Raw genomic sequence first — 20,105 nt, 5'->3', positions numbered from 1 at the left:
GATCTGCCCGGAGGTTGTGCAGCACATCCGGCTGAGTGCCTTACTTCCAGGCCCTGCTCTCACCATTGGCCTGCGCTCCCTCCCTGACTCGGCCCCATCTGGGATGGCACAAGACTCTAAGCAGGGGGCATTGCTCCCTCCTCCCACCCTGCTGGCATGTTCCTGAGTCACCCTTCAATCTCTGCCCCCCGAGGAGCCATTGATGCCCTCCCCACCACTGTCAGCACCCTGTCATTGGGCTGCGAGTGCCCTCTGGTGCTCAGCACCACCCCATAATCATCCAGGAGTGGGCGCCACGATGCACTCCCAGCCCCTTCTGTTGCTGGCCCCAGGAGCAAGGGCCCAGGCCCAGCAGCACCTAGACCCTCACAGGGCCGCCCAGGCTGGCTCCCCTCAGGGCCGAGCAGGCGGGCCTGGAACCAGGCAAGCCGAGCTGGGAGTCTGGGCTCTAGAAGCATTTTACCATCTAAAACTGGGTGTAGCGGTGGCCTGGGACTGTGCTGGGCAGCGGGGCCCTGAGGCCTGTCAAGGAGGTGTGCTGGATTTCCCCCTCCCGAGGCGGGGTTTGCCATTGGTAACTGAAGGAGGAGGGAGGGAGCTGTTCCTGGGAGGAGGCTGCATGGTGCCATGAGGCCGGCTGGGGGTGAATAACTGGCATGGCTGGTGGTTAGTGTGAGAGCGTAAGTGCCCTGGGGCTGGCCCCAGAGCGTGTTGTTAATGATTCACCCGGCGATAATCAGCAATCTCCAGGTCTGGCTAATCCGGCTGTGTGAGTACAGTACAGGGCCGGGGGAGGGGAGCGACTCCTTTCATGTCAGATTACAGCATAGTGGCAGTGCTGGGTGGGGCAGCCAGAGCAGGGACCCCGGCGTGAAGGCAAGCTGTAAGCACGCCCCATGCGGCGCTAGCAACCCATGAGAGGAGATGTGCCCCTGCGTCTCCCCTGGTATTCAGGCAGCACACCCCTTGGGGCAGCGCCTGGACCGCTGGCTGGTGCTGAGCTATGCAAACCCACATGGGTCAGGGCTCGTGAGGGGGCTTCCCCCAGGGCGGTGGGTGGTCTTTACGCTCCCTTGTGACCGTGCACGCTGGGGGATCTCACCCATTCTGCACTCTGGGAGTTCGTGGCTAATACACTGGCTGGTCCCCTTGCTCTATTTAGCAGTTCTCTGTTTAACCCTTTCACACCCAGATTTGCCCAAGATTTGCTTGAGCAAGAAGGATCAAACGAGTAGCACCTAGTGAGTGGAAAGGTGGGGTGGGCTGGTGGAGGGGGCGGGAGCCTGGGTCTGCTCCTGGCTCTGCCAGCGGCCTTGGGTGGCTACGTGCCCTCTCTGGGCCCGTTTCTCCTCCCATGTTTTGCCTTGTTCAGATTGCAGGCTCTGTGGGGCCGGGACTGTCTGTCACCAGGGGTACGCCCAGCGCGACCGAGCCCCGAATGCGATTGTTACTGTAATTCACACCAATAATGAAGGGGGAGTTTGGGGCCTGTTGAGTTGATGGTGGCGGTCCCCCAAATGGCATCCATTCTCCTGCCTTGGCAGAGGGCACGTGTTGGCTGCTAAGAACATAAGAGCTGCCAGACTGGGGAAGACCAATGGCCCACCTAGCTCAGTGTCCTGTCATCTGACAGTGGACAGTGCCAGGTGCTTCAGAGGGCATGAACAGAACAGGGCCATTGAGTGATCTGTTGTCCAGTCCCACCATCTGGTAGTCGGAGATTTAGGGACACCCAGAGCATGGGGTACAGTACAGGGGATGGGAGCGACTCCTTTCATGTCAGATGACCATCTTGGCTAATAGCCATTGCTGGACCCATCCTCCGTGCTGTACTAGCCCGCTCCAGCTGCCGGCAGCCGCGTGTGAAGTGGGGCTGTAAAAGCAGGTGGCGTGTGGGGTAGTTCCAGGAACAGGGCATGGCGAGTGTGCGGAGCTGAGCTTATCTGTCTCTTTACCTTTCGCTTTCTGGGAAAGTGTCGCTCCCAGAACCTGGCTCTCCTGGCTGCCCTAAGGGAGGGTGAGGTGAGTGCTGGGCATGGGGCTGAACCACAGCACAGGCTGGGGAGGGACCTGCCGTTTGTATGCCCCCAGGGTCCAGCTGCTGCACAAGAGCCTAAAATTGCTGGCGTGGGGCCCTGGGCAGGTCCTGACTGGTGGCTGAACAGCACCCGCTTGGTCGCATTGGTTCCCCTGCGCAGCTCCTGATGGGGCTTGCTTCCAATCCCTGGGCAGGGCTCATGGCAGACCCCTCAGAGAAGGCAACCAGTGTGGCTAGTCTTCACCAGATGGCCGGAGAGAGCCAGTCTTGGTGAGGAAGAACAGCACGGTGGCTTAGGGCCCCAGACTGGGACTTGGAAGACCCGGATTGAAATCCCCACTCTGCTACAGACTACCTGGATGACCCTGGATGACTTAGCTGCTCTGTGCCTCAGTTTCCCCATCTGGACAATGAGAGTAATGGCATGGCCCTGCCTTCCAGGGCTTTGGGAGGTTAAATATGGGCTCAGGTGCTGTGGTAGTAGGGACCAGATAAATACCATAGATAAGTGAGCACTTGAGGGTTTATGCGCTGTGTTGGACCCTCACCCGGTCGCTTACCAGAGGTGGTGGAGCAGAGCTGAGCTGAGGCCATTGGGGGGTACTTTGGGCCAGTCTCATAAGGCAGGAGGTCACCTGATCAGGGCAGGCTCTGCTGTGGTCTGGGGGGGGAGGGGCAATGGCTGAAGGGCAGGTGTGGGGAGGCGGAGCTCAGTGTCTGCCATGGTGCGGGATGGGACACCCAGGCTAGTGCGAGATGGGCCCTAGTGGACCCAGTGCTGGGGGCAGAGGGTGAAGAGACCCAGATACCAAGGCCTGAGAGGTGAATGTGGCTTGCACTGCCATGGAGCAAGGGGCAGAGCAGCTCCTGGGACTGCTCCATCCTCAGGGGCAGGGAGAGGGAGAGGAGGAGGCAGCCCACTCAGCTCACAATCCTCTTTGTGCAAGACCTCCACTGCAGCCTCCTTGTATGTGCTGCTACTGCACTGACAAGCCCCAGCTGGATGGCAACATGCCTAGTTCTGGGGGGGAGTACTGTGCCCCATGCATACAGCGGGTGGCTAGGGTGCCTGGCGGCTGCCCGCTCCCATCCCCAAGAGGAACATACGCTGATGGCGAGCAGACTCCAGGCCAGGGTTGCCTCAGCCCTGGAGGGGGAAGGGGGGAGCAGCCTTTCCTAAACAAGTGTCCCGCCCTAGGGCAGCGGTGTCTGAACAAAGCCCAGGGCTCCTGGAGGGTTCAGCTCCAGGCAGTGAATGTGGCTGTGGGTGTGAGCAATGGGTGATCAGAGCTGTGTGCGGCAGCTGGAACTGGGTGCTGCTGAGGTGGGGGCGAATGGTACCTGGGCAAGCCGCCCCGGCAGACCCCCCACAGCCAAACTGCAGCCACGAGGGAGCAGAGAATCCAGGGGGATCCCAGAGCAGGAGCTGCCGAGGCCCTTCCCGCCTGGCGCTGGACTACACGGTGCCCATGGTGGGCACTGGGACCCGGCTGCCCAGGCTCCATGTGCTTCTAGCCTGCAGGGGCAGGGCGGGGCCTGTCTGCAGGAACGGCTCCTGCCGCAGCTGGTGCGCTGAGCTCCAGGGTTGTGTCTGGGCAGGACAGGCCGCTGGAAGGGGTGGGGGGGCGGCGCTCCCATCCGGCTGCCTCCCCGCTTGCATCAGCTGGGCGCACCTGGAGCTGGGCAAGCTCAGCCTGCAGTGCCCACTGGATGGCGCTCTCGCGCGGGAGTCCCAGCCATGCAGATGCTCTGGGTGGGGGGCCTATGCAGGTAGTTCTGGTGGCAGGTGTTTGTAGGGGGGGGGGGGGGAGGTGAGTGCATTAAGGAGGCAGGTTTGATGGCAGCCGAAGGGGGAAGGACAATAAATCTGCAGCAGCAGCTGCTCTGCTGGACTCCTGCCGCCAGTCAGATGTAGAAAGGACTGGGGAGGGGTGAATACAACGCTGTGTCTACATGGAGAGCGGGGCCCAGGCGGTTCTGGGAGCAAGGCGTCCGAACTTTGGCCTCAGCCCGGCTGCTGCGCAGAGGCGAGGGGCCCTGCATGGGGCTGGGATGGTTCCCCAGCTGCCGTGGGAAGAGCATGTGGCTTGGCTGCTGTGATCAGCACCGTGGGGCGCTGCTGGGGCCCATCTACCCAGGGTGGGCTGCGTTAGCCAGTGAGCCCCTGAGCCAGTGGCAAATTAATGATTTTGCTGCCCCTAGGCCCTGAAATAATTGCCGCCCCCGGCCCCATTTGAACTTGTTTTAGTTTTTTTACAAATTCGTTTGAACTAAAATAAATCTAAATATCATTAAAATAATTGAACATTTACAAGTTTTATTATAAATAAAATTACAAGTACAGCGGACCCTCGCTTGAATACACGTCTGTATAGCGCGATTTCGCTTATAGCCCGGGACCGCGCATGGATCCAAAACTGAGAACCGCTTAATTTCTTCCTTCCAGTCATATTATTAACATTTAGGATTCTCGCAGTATGTTTACTAAATGGCGTCGCGCCGTCATTGGTGGTTTCAATACGCGCTATGATTAGTAGAATCGCGGCATCACTGATGCTGCAATTACAAAAATGCTGCTATTATAAATTTGCCGCCCTAGTCCTAGGCCTTGTCGGCCTAGATGATAATACGCTGCTGCCTTGAGCTGTGCGGCTGGCTCGCAGGCTGCTCCTGGATCCCACTGGGTGAAACGCGGAGGCTGCCTTTTAGCAGGAGGTGGCATCGTGACTGTGGATCTCCCAGTGGACTAGCAGCTGGAGCCAGCCTGGTGTCTGGGGGCGTACCCGTCCTCAGCTGCCCCCAGGGAGACAATCAGGGCTTGGAGAAACCCATGATCAGACCCAGCGCATTGTTAGATCCCATCCCTAGAGCTGAGTCAGGGGAGCTGCTTACAACACAAGGAAACACTAGTGTAGATGGGACCTGGCCACGTCGCCAGCACTAGGCCAGCTTGGTCACCAGGACGTGGTTAGGTCCACGTGTGTCCCCACTGTGAGCAGGCCAGGGCACCAGTGGGTGTTCACAGGAGTAGTGAGGCCTGGCCCCTTGCAGCGGGTACCCCCTGGACACCAGCTCCTGAAGGGGGCAGATCAGTCGCCAGGGTTTGGAATGATTTGGGCCTCACTTGTCGTCATTGCAGAGCAAGACGTGCGTGAACCCACCTGCCCATGGGCGCCCCACGCATGCACCCAACTGGGGTCCTTCAGCAGGACCGGCTCCAGGGTTTTTGCCGCCCCAAGTGGCGGGGAAAAAAAAAAAAAGGCCGCGATCGCAATTGCAGGTGCTTCCCTCCAAGCAGGACCCGCCGCCGAATTGCCGCCGAACAGCCCGATGTGCCGCCCCTTCCCCTTGGCCGCCCCAAGCACCTGCTTGCTGGGCTGGTCCCTGGAGCCGGCCCTGTCCTTCAGCACACGTGTGGGGGCTAGGCGGGCTAAGTGCAGCCCGAGTCACCGTTTCTCTGAGTTTCCCTCCACTCAAGCCTGCCTGTGAGATGGACCCAGAGCCTCTGCTGCCGCCCCTAGACGGCACAATAGGCTCTTCAGTCTTTCCTCCCTGTGTGCTGTGAGCAGCCTGAGGGGGCAGGGACATCACCTGGGCGTGGTCAGCAAAGGGGTTCTCTTCAGCTCAGTGCCCGAAGGAAGGGCTAGAAACTGGCTGCAGGAGTGGTAGAGCCGGGGGGGGGGGGGGGGGGGAAGCTCCTGGGAAGCTCCCGGTCCTGCCGTATGGCTACTGTGTTCAGGGCCTGCAGCCCTGTCCTGTGCGGGGAAGGGGATTGTAGAGGCCCTGGGTTACCCTCATTAGGTTGGGACCAGCCCAGGGGTGTTGCTTGAGCTCAGAGGTGTGTAGGGGGGTCCCCCAGCAGAGGGGCTGGCTGGCTTAGCAGGTGGAGGATTTACAGCCTGTGACATTTGTCCCTGCTCTGAGACAGCCAGCAGTGTTCGGGTGGCCATGTGGCCCAGCCAGCCAGGAGCCCAGGGTGCAACGCGCTGGCTCCTCTGAGGCAAAGGAGATCAGGAATGAGGCTTCCCGGCCTCAGCTCTGCCATTGACTCACCTGTGACCTAGAGCAAGTCTCGGAGCATGTGAACTGGGCCTTGCCAACACTGGCCTCCTGCGTGGCTCTGTCCCAGGGAGGGGCATGGTGGTGTGCCTGCTGAGCATTGGCTGTGGGGGTGAAGGACTTGGTTCTGTGTCTGTTAGTGCTGGGATCTCTGAGAATTGGGGTGGATCCAGCACCATGCATCTAGGGAACAGAAAACCGCTCCGTTGCCATCCTGGGGAAAATAATCATCCCTAGCTCTTGCCCTGTGTTAATCTCAGTGCACTTTGCTGAGGGGGTCAGGGTCATCTCCATTTTATAGCTGGGGAAACTGAGGCACAGAGCAGGGAAGTGACTTGCCTGAGCTCACCCAGCAGAGTTGGGAATAGAACCCAGGTTTTCCAAGTCCCAGTCTACTGCTCTGTCCACTAGGCCAGGCTGCCTTCTTGTGTTTCCCCATTGTTGGTGTCTCAGGGAAGGGGTGCACCTGGCCAGTACCAGGTTTACCATGGCACCAGTGGCTCCATGGTGCCGGGCCCACACTCAGAAGGGGACCTGGTGTCAGGACCGTGGCCCCAACTCCCCTCCCCGCTCTGCCCCGAGACCCCACCCAATGCTGACTCCTCTTCACCCAACTCCTGACCCTCTGGGGCAGTGCGTGGGGCTTGGCTGGGCCCCTCCAGGCAAGTGGGTCCTGAGGGAGCCCAGCACAGGCAGGCCCCGCTCCTGCTCTGTCCTGGCTGATTGCGCTGCTCCCGAGGGGCCAGAGCGATCCCTGACCAGCCCCAGCTGTGCTGCTGTCTCAGCCCACGCATGGACATGGTCACTTCCCAGCGGGAGGCAGGCAGGGCATGGGGGAGTGGGTCTCTGGGGGATCTTTGGGGGGGGTGTCTGTGCATGTTGGGATTTTGGGCACTGGGGGGGTCTGTGTGGGGTACTCCTGGGGAAATGAAAACAGGTCCCCCTGCAGATTTCTTTGCTTCCCTTTAGAAAGTGAGGGAGAAGAAAAGGGAAGCGGCAGTGTGTGTGTGGGGGGGGGGCGCTGGGAACGCCCATGGACATTGCCTCCAAACAGAGGCAAGGCTTGGGAGGCACACGGGGTCACATGCCACTGCCCCCCTTTCTGTGAGTGCAGAGCTGCCCAGCTGAAAAAAGAGGGTGCTGCTCAGCTCCGCTGACTTTGCAGCTGGACCCCACCTTCTGGAGCAGTGGGGAAGGAAGGGGGTGGGATGGGGAGGGGATGGAGCAGTGGGGAAGGAAGGGGGTGGGATGGGGAGGGGATGGAGCAGTGGGGAAGGGGCAGAGGGTAGGGGAAGTGGGAGCCCGGCATGCAGCATCCCCTGCAGAGTCCCACTGCCCCTGCACCTGGAACCCCCCAACAAGCCCCTGTGCATCCAGATCCCCCACTGAGCTGCCTGCACCCAGATTGCCCCACACAAAAACCTCTTACCCCCACCTGGATCCCCCCACACTAAGTCCCTCTGCACTTGGATCCTGCTGCCGGGCTGAGTGTGTCTGTCCATATCTGGTGCACCAGGAGCAGAGGGGCAGGGCTCCAGGGTGTTTCTGGGGCAGGCCTGGCCCTTTAGCTGTGTCAGGGTCGGGTGCAGCCTCACTGCTGAGTCCCTGTCCCGGGGTGGGGGTAGGCTGTAGGGTGATCTCCCACCTCCATGCAGGCAGTGGCCTGTGCTCCCCACTGCCAGGCTGTAGCTTCCACATGTATTGGCAAAAAAAATTGCGGAATTTTAAAATATTATGTGCAGAATTTTTAATTTTTTGATGCAGAATTCCCTCATGGGGTGCTGTGCAGCTGTGAGGGGGGGGTGTTGGGCAGTGCGGGGGGCACTGGGCAGGCAGTGTGGTGTGCAGGGCGTTGTGCAGTTGTGGTCAGAGGCCAGCAAGGAAGGTCTCAGTGAGGGTGTGCTGGGCATAGGGATCTGTGGTGGAGGTCTCTGGGCGAGAGGGTGCTGGGCATAAAGGCAGAACACTGGGCGGGGGGCACGCTGGCAGCACAGGGCTGGGCGGGCCAGTGTGCGTCTGTGGCTGTAGGTATGTAAATGGTTCCCTCATGCTGGGCTGAGTGGAGCGGGGCCACTCCTGCCATGTGGTGGCCTGCCTCATGGCCCCCGGCCGGCCCCTCACCCCGGTGGACCAACCCTTCCCCCCGTGCCGTGCCATGCCCTATTGCCCCCATGGGGGCCCACAAATATGTTTGGCGCCGGGTCCACAAAAAGTTGATCCAGCCCTGCACCTGGCCCCGACTCCCTGCAGTGAGTCTGCCTGCTGGCTGCCTTTGGCCCAGCTATGTCTGGGAGTGACACCAGTTCGGTTTGGGTCGGCAACACGGGGAATCATGAAAACTGCTTAGCAAACAGCCCTGTGGGGCTCAGACGTGCCGTGGGCCTCGCCTGATGCAGCGATCCGTCAGAGCTTGCAGCTTCTCTGAGACCTGAGCTTCAGCCCAGCGGTGTTCTGCACCCCAGGCTTGTACTGGGCCAGGGAATGAATGCACCTCCGAGCAAGGAGGAAGGGGTGGGGGATTTCCCTGCAGGGCTGCTGATGCTCCTTTCTTGAGAGCTACCGGACAATCCCTGTGGCACAAACAGACCAGCTGGCTGAAGCAGGCTGGTTGCTGGTCCAGCTTGCCATGGAGAGGGGCTTCTATGGGGCCAGCCAAGGGCTGGGGAGTTGAGCTGCGTAGTGAACATCTGGCACTGCCCCAGGTGGAGCTCCACACCCAGTTTTGCTGGGTGCTGTCTCTGGGTCAGGTAGGACCATCCCTGTAAGAACTGGCCATACCTCTGGGGCAGGCTGACTTTGCGGAATTGGGATTCCGGGTGTAAAGAGCCACTGGCTGGGCCGGAGCAGCAGAAAGGCGTTGAATTGCCCGCGTCCCCTCCCTCTTCCTTTGGACAGCAGCATGCGCCCCTCCAAGGTGCCCCATGGGTCAGGCCTCACCCACTCCAATTGCTGTTGAGGAGCAGACGCGTGCTCCCCTCCCTGGGGCTCACGCAGCAGGGAGGCAACAGGCCCAGGCTTGTGCCCTGCTGTGCCTGGCGCCTGGGGGCGGCTGGCTTGCCGCAGGGCGGTGAGGCCCTAGAGAAGCCGTGAGGGGGAGCTTTAACAACACGTACATGGGTCCTGCGTCTGGAGGCCCCCGCAAAGGCGTATGGGGGACATGATGGGCAGTGGGGTGCGATTAGCGGGGGGAGAGCTCCGGCGTGACCCCGGCGTTGGCAGCGCCAGGGCTGGTGTTAGGGGCGTGCCGGTGGTGTCAGTCTCTGCAGGGCTCTAATGCCAGCAGTGCCACTCCGCGTGGCGACCGCACTGCCGGCTCCGGGGAACAGTCTCGGAGCTGATCCCCGGCACAAACGGGCATTGTTCCACGGGGCTGCGTGCAGGAGGGTCCCCCCGCCCGGGCTTGGGCCTTGTGCCAGCAAAGTGCCCTCAATTAATCCTGGGCTGGATTTTTTCCTTTCCAAGGGACCTGTGAATGGTCAGGGGGAAGCTGAAGGACTGGCAGGTTGGGGGTACCATCGCCGAGGCTAGTGTTGTGCCAACAGCCTCCACCACAGAGGGCAGCATGGGGTGTGTTTGAGTCTTCCAGTCCGGTAACCCTGGCGCGAATCCAGGGGTTTGGCTGGTGTGCAGCATTCCAGCAGCCTTTAGGAGTGGTTGCCTTTGCCGTGTGGGACGCCAGCAGGATCGGGCAGGGGTGCGGTGGCCGTGGGGAATGGAGGGGGACATGCTTTGGACAGCTGGTGGGGGGAGGATGAAATTCCCCCCATGCGGGACCTGGAGACCGCTCTGGGCAGCCATGGGAAGTCCTATTCCACTGGGAAGCCATTGTCCTCTGTGACCTCAGCCAAGTCGCTTTCCCTTGCTGTGCCTCAGTTTCTCTGTCTGTTACATAGAGGTATGACTCTTCCCTGGGGCCCAGCAGTGAACGTGAGGCTGGACTCAATGATGGCTGAATGGTGCTTTGAGATAACTGGGGCTCATCCCTTCCCCCCTCTCCCACCGTCTCCTTGGCAGAGCATCAGGTCATCCAGTTGGACCTGGATTTCTGTTTCCATCTGTTTTCATACCACGATGCACCCAGGGCAAGCTGCTGCTGCTGGTGGTGACCACCGGCTGGCATGGAGCCTTCTGCGGCTCCTAGCTCCGGCTCTGGCGGGCGCGCTGCTGGGAAGTCAGGCTGAGCAGTGGGGGGGGAGCTGGCAAGGCGCGGGATGCCCTCCTGGTGAGTGGCGTGCTCATTGCGAAATGCCTGAGTGGGGGACAGACGGGGCGTCTAGCAGGTTCCTTCGCAGCTGCCTCTTCCCAGTTTTCCATCTCGCGCCTGCCGTTCTCCAGAGAGGTTCTAGCCCAGCTGTCGCTGGGTTTTCCAGCGATCAGGGCTGGTACTGAGCCATACTGTGCTGTCGGTCTTTGGGGGGGTCTGAAAGCCCCAGCTCGCAGGAGCATGTGATTCTGAGAGACCATTAACTGTCCCGTCTTCGTGGTGACAGAGAGAGTGGGAGCTGTGACGGCTCCGAGACAAGACAAATGAAAAGAACCCGGCATTTCTTATAGTCTAAAATGGAACGATTTGTATGCCTGGTTTGGGGGGCCAATTTGTGGATTTTGGTTGGTGATACAGTGACCCCAGGGGCGAAAGGTGTTTCCGTATGGGGATGAACGCTGGCCTGCACACCCCGCTCAGGTTCTTGGGCTGCCATCAAAAGCCAGGGCCTCACGCCCAAGCTGGACTAGTTCTGGGAGACTCCAGTGCCCCAAGCGCTGCTCCCACTCGGCCACCCGCCCTACCTCCCTTGCCCACCACGCTGCCATCCCTGCTGACCAGCTTTCCGGCTGCCCCTCCCACGGTACCGTGCCGTGCTGTCCGTGGGGGAAGCGCTTGGCACTTGTACAGGCCACCTTGCCAGGAGGTTCCCAAGGTGCTTTGCCAGCATGAGTGAAGCCCCTGTGTCTGTGCAGTCTATAGACAGGGAAACTAAGGGGCGGAGTGAGGCAGTGTCCTGCCCAGGGTCCCCCAGAGTTGGCAGCAGAGCCCAGGAGTCCCAGCCCCTTGTTCTCTGCTCTAACCATTAGACACCAGTGCCTAGCGCTGTGCGCTGCTAGTGAATACAGTGCAGTCAGCCTTAGAGAGTTACTGGGGAAGATATTGGAGACACCCCCACCCCCACCCCAAAGGGCACAGGACAGGGGCAAGCAGCCAGGGGCCAGCTAGGGCCTCTGTTCTGCTCTCAATCACATGGGCACAATGCCTTGGAGAGTCAGTGAAACCAACACCAAAATCGGGCCCTTCCAACAGGAAGTCATGGGGACTGGGAGTCAGGATTCTGGGGCTCTGTGATTCTGGGGCTCAAGCGCTCCCCCAGTGCCTCAGTTTCCCCATCTGTAGCAGAGGAAGAATGATCCTGGCCTGGCTTTCTCAAGTGCCTCCTGTTTGGGGGGATTGAGAGGTCAGTGTTGCCAGTGGCCCCCCCATCCATGACCCGCCCCAGCCCCTGCTCCTCCTGCCTGTGCCCCGTTCCCATGGCAAGGGGCTGCTTTCTGCCCCCAGCAGGGGGGGCTGCTTCATGGCTCTGTGGGTCTGCAGCCTCCCCAAAGCTGCCACCAGTCCCCTATGCTGTATGCCCCCCTCTCAGGTGGCTCGGGCGATGTATGGCCTGGCACAGGGGCTACTCCCAGCAAGTAGTCAGTGCCATGGCCTTTGTGCCCCCCAGCCCTGGGGATGGCATTGCTGGGGGAAAGGGGGAGCTGGCAGGGTGCTCCAGTGATCCCCAGGGCTGCTGGCAGCCGGTGTGATTCTCAGCAGCCTTTAGGAGGTTGGCACGACCCAGCCAGCCTCGGGTCTGGGGCATCAAATGGGATTGGAGCCTCCTGCCCCCATGGGCCGTGCCCAGGCTGCCAACCCAAGGAGCAAGGTAGTGGAAATCGAGCCCCAATTCTCAAAGGGCCAGGCCCAGTGCACATGCTGCGAGCCCCGGCCTTTGACCACGTTTGATCTTCCCTCAGGACGCTGAGGCATTGCCCCCCCACCGCACCCCTTCTGGCACCATGGGCGGATGGCAACCTAGCGGGTCCCAGACGGGGTGAGCCGCGGGCCCCATTTCCGACCAGAGCTTGGCTTGGTGCGAGCAGGCTGTGTTCTCTGGGGATGCTTAAACAAGGGTCAGCTCGCTGGCTGGGCTGGAGCCGGGGAATTCTCCCCACGCTGACTCACTGCGCTGGCACTTCCTGTCCAGCGGGCAGGGGCGGGGGGAGGGGGAGCCAGGCACCTGAAATGGAAGCACAAGCCGGGTGGGAGCGTGACGCGAGGGGCCCAGCCTGCCGCCGGGCAGTCCAGCCCCTTCCCCTTCCCAGCTTCCTTCCCCGCAGGCAGATCTGGGCAGGATGCGAGCTCTTCCGAGCAGGAAAAGCAGGCGAAAGGCCATATTAGGGAAAACTCCGTCCTGGCCCACTCCCCTGAGCCAGGCCCCCGGCTCCCATGGCAGCCACTGGGGGGGAGCTCAGCAGCGCTGTAATGACTCAGCTCTCCCCAGCGGGCTGGGATCGAGGTTTACACCTTCGCCCGGGGCAAACGAGCGACTCTGTCTTTCCACCGAGCTCTGCTCTGTCTCCATACGGTCCCCCCAACCCAAGGCAGCATTGGCAGCCCTGGGCTCGGAGCCTCCCGGGGATCACGAGATGGGCTTTCCAATGGAGAATTTCGGTTGGTTTGTTGCCTGGGGTTTTTTGTGGTTAAGCATCTGGCTTTGACGCCCGGCTGTGTGTGAGTCACGTTTCCGAGCTTTTCTCCGCCATGACGCGGGATAGAGACCGGCTGGAAATAAACCAGAGCTGAGATCCTGTCATAGTCACAGGACTCCTGGAGCCGGGGCTTGGGGACTTGTATCCCAAACGGCGCTAAATGTGTGAGAGCCAGGCCCACCTGCCTTTGCTCTCCCTCTTCGGGGCCCGTTGGGCCTGGCTCTGGGGGTGGGTTTGAAGCCAGTGGGAATGGGATGTCCCAGCTGCCGGCTTTGCTTCGGTCGTCACTTCCCATTGGCTTTACACCAGTGTCGTTCCAGTGGGGTCACACCTGACGGGCCCGTCCCGCTAGGTGCTCAGCTGCCGGGGGAGGCGCTCAGCGGGGTAGGACCCTCGGTCCGGTGTCGATTCTGATCTCGCGCTAGCCGCTCCCACGTGGGGATGGGGCCTGCAGTTCACCACACTCAACGCCCGCCCAGCCATACATGGTACCAGGGGTGGGCTCAGCACCTTGCGGGGAGTGAGAGCAGGATCAGATCCCTCTCTGGGCAGCCCTGGAGTGAAGGGGCCTTTCCCTGGCTCACTTCAAATGCTGTGAACTAGCCATGCTGCAGGAGGTGGTTGGCCTCAGCCCGGCGCTGTCCCTGCTGCTTCCCCCGCTGCGCGCCTGGGCCTCTCCCTGCCCCCCTCAAGGGGCCTTCGCGGCAGGAGGAATGGCTGACCCCCGGCATCTGGCTTCCTCTGGGACTGGCTGGAGCCGCCCACCAGTCCCTGGTTCCCAGCAATCCCAACCTACCCCCCCTGCTGTCCCAGCCCCGGGCTCCCCCCAGACAGCCCTGCCAGTGCCCCCCGATCCTAGCCCACAGCCCCCTGCTCTCCCAGCCCCGGGCTCCCCCCAGACAGCCCTGCCAGTGCCCCCCGATCCCAGCCCCGGGCTCCCCCCAGACGGCTCTGCCAGTGCCCCCCGATCCCAACCCTCAGCCCCGGGCTCCCCCCAGACAGCCCTGCCAGTGCCCCCCGATCCCAGCCCTGGGCTCCCCCCAGACGGCTCTGCCAGTGCCCCCCGATCCCAGCCCCGGGCTCCCCCCAGACGGCTCTGCCAATGCCCCTCAATCCCGACCCACAGCCCCCTGCTCTCCCAGCCCCGGGCTCCCCCCAGACGGCTCTGCCGGTGCCCCTCAATCCCGACCTACACCCCCTGCTGTCCCAGCCCCGGACTCCCCCCAGACAGCCCTGCCAATGCCCCCTGATCCCAGCCCTGGGCTCCCCCAGATGACTCTGCCGGTGCCCCCCAATCCCGACCCACAGCCCCCTGCTCTCCCAGCCCCGGGCTCCCCCCCAGACAGCTCTGCCAATGCCCCTCAATCCCGACCCACACCCCCTGCTGTCCCAGCCCCGGGCTCCCCCCCCAACGGCTCTGCCAGTGCCCCCTGATCCCAGCCCCCTGATCCCAGCCCTGGGCTCCCCCAGATGACTCTGCCGGTGCCCCCCAATCCCAACCCACAGCCCCCTGCTCTCCCAGCCCTGGGCTCCCCCCAGATGGCTCTGCCGGTGCCCCTCAATCCTGACCCACACCCCCTGCTGTCCCAGCCCTGGGCTCCCTCCCGCTCTGCCAGTGCCCCACTCCTGACCCACAGCCCCGTGGTGTCCCAGCCCTGGGCTCCCCCCACACAGCTCTGCTGGTGCCCCTCAATACCGCCCCACAGCCCCAGCTATCCCAGCCCTAGACTCCTCTCTGCTCCTGCCCCCAGCTCTGCTGGTGCCCCCCAGTCCCACTTGGAACAGTCCGCTTTGCAGTATCACAGATGGAGGTGTGGCCCTTGGTGAGACGGGCAGATGGGACGTGCCCCCTTTTGAGCCAGTCGGGTCGTTCTGGCTTTACCCCATGAGGTCTGAAGGCAGCTGGGTCTGGGGGAAGGGGGGTGTCGGGGGGAGTCCCTTGTATCTCAGGGCAGTGGAGGGGCCTTGTGACAGGTGCAGCTGTGCCCCCGGGGGGCCATGTGGAGGGAGCTGCGTATGGGCTCAGTGCCTTGCGTTCCTCTTCCCGCCTGGATCCCAGCCCCGAGCCAGGCGCCGTTTGTAGCAGCAGCAAGCAGGGGCTGGCCAGGAAGCTGAGCGCCTGCCTGCAGTGCGGTGGCGTCTCTGCCTGCGAATGGCTGGAAGCAGAGTGACTGTGCGTGGCCGAACGCTAAAGATTCTTTCCGTCGCTCAGCCCCTGGGCCGGGCTGGGTTATATTTGGAAGCGTGACCAATGTGTCATGGTCCTGAGGAGCGCTGGCGAGTATTGACTATCAGCGCCCCTGGACCAGGAAGGGAGCAGGAAATGGTGGCTCTCTATGCCTGGGGCCTGATCCGGGGCACTGCCAGCCCTGCAGGAGCCCTGGCACAGGGCAGCTAGGCATCCCCATCCCCACCGCCAGGTGACTCTATGCCTCTCGCGAAGCTTGTTCTCTCCAGCACAAGCTGCGGTTGTCACATTCTCACCTGACTCCAGGAGCTGGGGCTTTAAGGAAATCACCAAAGACCAGGAGCCTCACTGTAAAACCATGCAAGCAGGCCACACCGGCTGTGCTCTTGCAATTGCTTTCTCTCTTTGGACCCTTTCCCCGGGTACCCTTCGGTACAAGGACATTCCCTGAGCTAGCGTGGCCCATGGGGAAGGAGGGAGTGGGGATAAAGCACTGCGGTGGGGCCCTGGCTTCCAGGCCCAGATCTGCCTTGGACTCCATGCAGGACCCTGGACAAGTCATGTTGCGCGGGGGTTCGAAACACGCCCAGCTCCCATCCCCACCCCTATGCACGAGCCAGATTGCCAGAAGCTCCTGCCATGCCAGGCTGGCTGCAAAAGCTGGCCCTAGCCTCTCATGCCTCAGTTTCCCTGTTTGCAAAATGTTCCTCCTCTATTCTGCCTGTCTTGGGTCCTTACTGTAGGCTCCCTGGGGCGGGGACTCCCCCTCCAGGTGTCTGGGCAGCGCCTGTGCACTGGCTGAGGATGAAAAATCTAACAGCAGCCAGGCTAATGATTTGGGTTTGTTCTGTGGGTGAGGGCAGCACCCACTGTGGGCCTGCCCCTGTCCAGCCCCCACAGGGGATGGGCTGTGCCCCAAAGGGTTTGCACTCCGGGGTGCAAATCATCGCAGCTCCTGTGTAGCCAAAAGGCCAGATTCTGCAGTGGCATGACTGTGCTTAGCTCCGTGATGGCTAGTGAGGCTCTGATCTGACCCTTAACGTCCGATTCCCCTGGGGGCGGGGCTCTAAGTTGGTGGGGCTGGGATGGAGAGGACACAGCATCTGTGTCAATGGGACCTGGGTGTCCAACCACTATGGTTTGTAAGCTGGCAGTGCCCCGTTAAGGGGCAGGCGCGACACACGCCTTGCTTGTCTCCCAGCAGATCTCTGGCACCCGCTGCATCGTGCCCGGTGGGGGTTCAGCAAAGCGCAGGGCAGGGTGGGGGGACGCAGGCAGGTGCTGGGAGATACTGGCGGAGCCCAGCCAGTGGGTTTCTGACCAGGGTCGTTCATCCACAGGGGCAGCCCTGCAGCCTGAGCGCTAGCCCGTCTCTGTCCTGCCGGGGCGTGGCTGGACTGTGTGCACAGGGGATTCTGGACCAGGGCTGCTGGCTGTGGGCTGACCCTGCAGTTCTCTCAGGCCACCCAGTGTCACCATGCCGGGTCCTCTCACGAAGGGCTGCCACAAAGGCCTTTTGCCGGCCGCATGGGCTCCGAGGATATCGCTCAGGGCGGGGGTCACCCCGGGGACCTTCCAGCTCTCAGGGGAGCCTGGCAGCAGTGGGCACCTGTGACCGCTTTGCAGGCGCTGGGGCGGGAAGCTGTAGCTGGGGATCCTTCCGTCCCAGCCTCACTGCTTTGGGAGGGGCAGGCTCAGTCCATACAGTGCTGGGGGAGAGAAGGCCAAGGTCTCTCGGTGCCCCGCACCCACCTCCCCCAGCGACGGCCTTGAGCGGTGCAGGTGGCATGGGCGGCCAAGGGGCAGGAGGGCAGGGTCCCCGTGCGGCTGACTCACCCTCCCTCGTCTGTCCCCCCCCAGAACGTGCTGGCCAAGGCGCTGTACGACAACGTGTCCGAGTCCCCGGATGAGCTCTCCTTCCGCAAGGGTGACATCATGACAGTGCTGGAGCGCAACACGCAGGGCCTGGATGGCTGGTGGCTCTGCTCGCTGCATGGGCGCCAGGGCATTGTGCCCGGCAACCGCCTGAAGATCCTGGTGGGCATGTATGACAAGAAGCAGCAGACAGGGCCTGGCCAAGGGCAGCCACCCTCCCACCAGCACCCGCTGCACCCCACCGCCCGGCCGCCAGGGGACAGCATCTACCTGATCCCAGCCCCAAGCAAGGGGCAGCCGGGCCTCTACCCGGGCTCTGCGCCAGGGGCGCCCTTCCCCTCACCTCCGGCCAAGCAGCCGCTGATGTATCCAAAGCAGCCGCTGCCCCATGCCTGCCAGGACATCTACCAGGTGCCTCCGTCGCTGAGCCACGCCCCGGACATCTCCACCAGCCCCCCGCAGGAGATCTACCAGGTGCCCCCAGCTGCGGGGCTGGGCCAGGACATCTACCAGGTGCCGCCGTCTTTGGACATGAGGAGCTGGGAAGGGCCGAAGCCCCAGGGAAAGGTAGGACGCATCCCCACATGGTCCAGGGCCCAGCTCTGCCCTGAGAATTGCCCAAGGACCCCACGGGGGGGATCCAGGCAGCTCTCCCAGTGCTGGGGCAGGAGCTGGAGGCGGGCATGATGGGCGGGGGATGTTTCTATTCTGGGTACCCCTGGGATGGGGGGGAGCTCCCCCAGCCTTTGCTTTCTGGAGAGTTTGGGGGCAATCCTTCCCTTCTGGGGCACTCGGGGTAACATCCCCACAGCCAGGCCCCTGCCCCTTTCAGGCTGGGTTTGAGCACCGTGCCCCTCACCAGGGCGTCTGGGTTCCCGGCATGGGAGGGCACAAGTCTCTGTTCCCCTGTGCCTGGGGCTCGGGGGGGAGGGGGCCAAAGTGGGCATTAATCCCCTGCCGCCCGCCTGGCCTCCATGCACGTTGCAGCAGCCTGCGGGCTGCCCTCCCTTGGGCTTATTCTGTGGCCTCCGAGGGCACAGAATAGCCGCAGGACACTCTGGGCACCCTCCTGCATGCCCCCTATGCCAGCGGTAGGGCCAGTGTGCCAGCTCCCTGACACTGGGGGCTCTCGGGGACAGGGCCGGCCCACAACATTTTGGCACCTGAGGCGGGAGTTCAAATGACGCCCCCATGCCCCCTCGCTTGGGCCAAAACTTTGAAAGGTCTCATTTCTGCCTTCTTCCTGTTCTACCTGAGGGTCCACAGTCTGGGCCAGCTCCTGCTCTATTGAGATGGTTGCGAGGCTGACCAGCCTCTCCTGTGTCATTGTGGAGCGTAGATGTGTTTTTATTAACTTCAGCTTGGAGAAGCTGCGTTCTCCACTGGCAACTGTTACAGGAAGTGTTTAGAAGTATGTGCAGAGCAACAAAAGCATTTGGAAAAAGAGTGGTCATCTTATTTGTGCACATATATTCCAGAACAGCCTTTGGAGTTGATCCTGCTGAAATGTATCTTGAAAGGGCTTTCAGTTCATCACCTAAATCACTCGCATCAATATCACGCATGTCATCATGTGTCAGCACTGTCTCTAGTGCCCGGCATTGCTGGTGTAGGTCTTCTTCAGGTATAGTGAGGAGTTTTGGAATATCATACAACATCCCAAATATACTACTGTGTTCCTTGAGCTGCATGAAACGTTCTTCAACTGACTGTATCGCACAATCTAGCACCTGGTTAAAGAATTCAACTTTGAATTGTTGTTTGGGGTCTCTTATGGGATTATCCCATGCCTCGTAATCAAAATGTCTTCTTCGGTGACTCTTGTATTCTTGAATGGGTGGGAAAATAGCTTCAGTGTGAATTTCCTCTGCCAACTTCTGTGCACTCTTCAGAATGTTTTGAAATCCCTCATCTGACCGGTAAGACTGTAGGTATGACTTTGCTTTGTCCAGTTGTTCCATTGCTCCAGACATATCAAGATCAACACCTTGGAGTCTCTTGATTACAACATTTATTTCAAACAGTATGTCATGCCACAACACTAAGCCACACAGAAATTTGAAGTTATGTATGTTTCTGGTGATTCATCATAGAATCATAGAATATCAGGGTTGGAAGGGACCTCAGGAGGTCATCTAGTCCAACCCCCCCTGCTCAAAGCAGGACCAATTCCCAACTAAATCATCCCAGCCAGGGCTTTGTCAAGCCTGACCTTAAAAACCTCTAAGGAAGGAGATTCCACCGCCTCCCTAGGTAACCCATTCCAGTGCTTCACCACCCTCCTAGTGAAAAAGTTTTTCCTAATATCCAACCTAAACCTCCGCTGGACTCTTTCCAATTTTTCCACATCCACATGCCCCTACTTATACAGCCCAAAATGCCGTTAGCCTTCTTGGCAACAAGGGCACACTGTTGACTCATATCCAGCTTCTCATCCACTGTAACTCCTAGGTCCTTTTCTGCAGAACTGCTTCCTAGGTCCCTAGTCTGTAACAGTGCATGGGATTCTTCCGTCCTAAGTGCAGGACTCTGCACTTGTCCTTGTTGAACCTCTTCAGATTTCTTTTGGCCCAATCCTCTAATTTGTCTAGGTCCCTCTGTATCCTATCCCTACCCAGTGGCGGCTCCAGGCACCAGCACTCCAAGCGTGTGCCTGGGGCAGCAAGCCGTGGGGGGTGCCCTGCCAGTCCTTGTGAGGGCGGCAGTCAGGCAGCCTTCAGCGGCATGCCTGCGGGAGGTCCGCCGGTCCCACGGATTTGGTGGCAATTCGGCAGCGGGTACGCCGAAGCCGCGGGACCGACAGACCTCTCGCAGGCATGCCGCCGAAGCCGCGGGACCGACAGACCTCTCGCAGGCATGCCGCCGAAGCCGCGGGACCGGGGACCTCCCGCAGGTGTGCCGCCGAAGGCAGCCTGCCTGCCATGCTTGGGGCGGCTCTAGCTTTTTTGTCCCTACCCTCCAGCGTATCTACCACTCCTCCCAGTTTAGTGTCATCTGCAAACTTGCTGAGAGTGCAGTCCATGCCATCCTCCAGATCATTAATGAAGATATTGAACAAAACCGGCCCCAGGACTGACTCTTGGGGCACTCCGCTTGATACCGGCTGCCAACTAGACATGGAGCCATTGATCACTAGCCGTTGAGCCTGACGATCTAGCCAGCTTTCCATTCCCTCTGCCACTGTTTTCCCAAGAACGGTTCCTGTCA

General features: G+C 61.1%; 1 protein-coding gene across 2 annotated transcripts in view; it reads left to right on the top strand.

Moving 5' to 3' along the window:
- Nucleotides 1-20,105, top strand: part of BCAR1 (BCAR1 scaffold protein, Cas family member) — a 39,924-nt gene that overhangs the window by 1,686 nt on the left and 18,133 nt on the right. The window contains exons 1-2 of one of the 2 annotated variants that reach the window (XM_065416549.1): nt 14,306-14,317; nt 16,884-17,465. In XM_065416549.1, the coding sequence (XP_065272621.1) occupies nt 14,306-14,317; nt 16,884-17,465 (594 nt within the window). Of the gene's footprint in view, nt 1-14,305; nt 14,318-16,883; nt 17,466-20,105 lie in introns of those variants that run through there. The other variant, XM_065416548.1, reaches the window with a different exon arrangement.

The sequence above is a fragment of the Emys orbicularis genome, chromosome 14, assembly GCF_028017835.1.
Source record: "Emys orbicularis isolate rEmyOrb1 chromosome 14, rEmyOrb1.hap1, whole genome shotgun sequence".
Lineage (NCBI taxonomy): Eukaryota > Metazoa > Chordata > Testudines > Emydidae > Emys > Emys orbicularis.
Note: the sequence above shows the minus strand (reverse complement) of the source record. Positions and strands in the feature narration are given on the sequence as shown.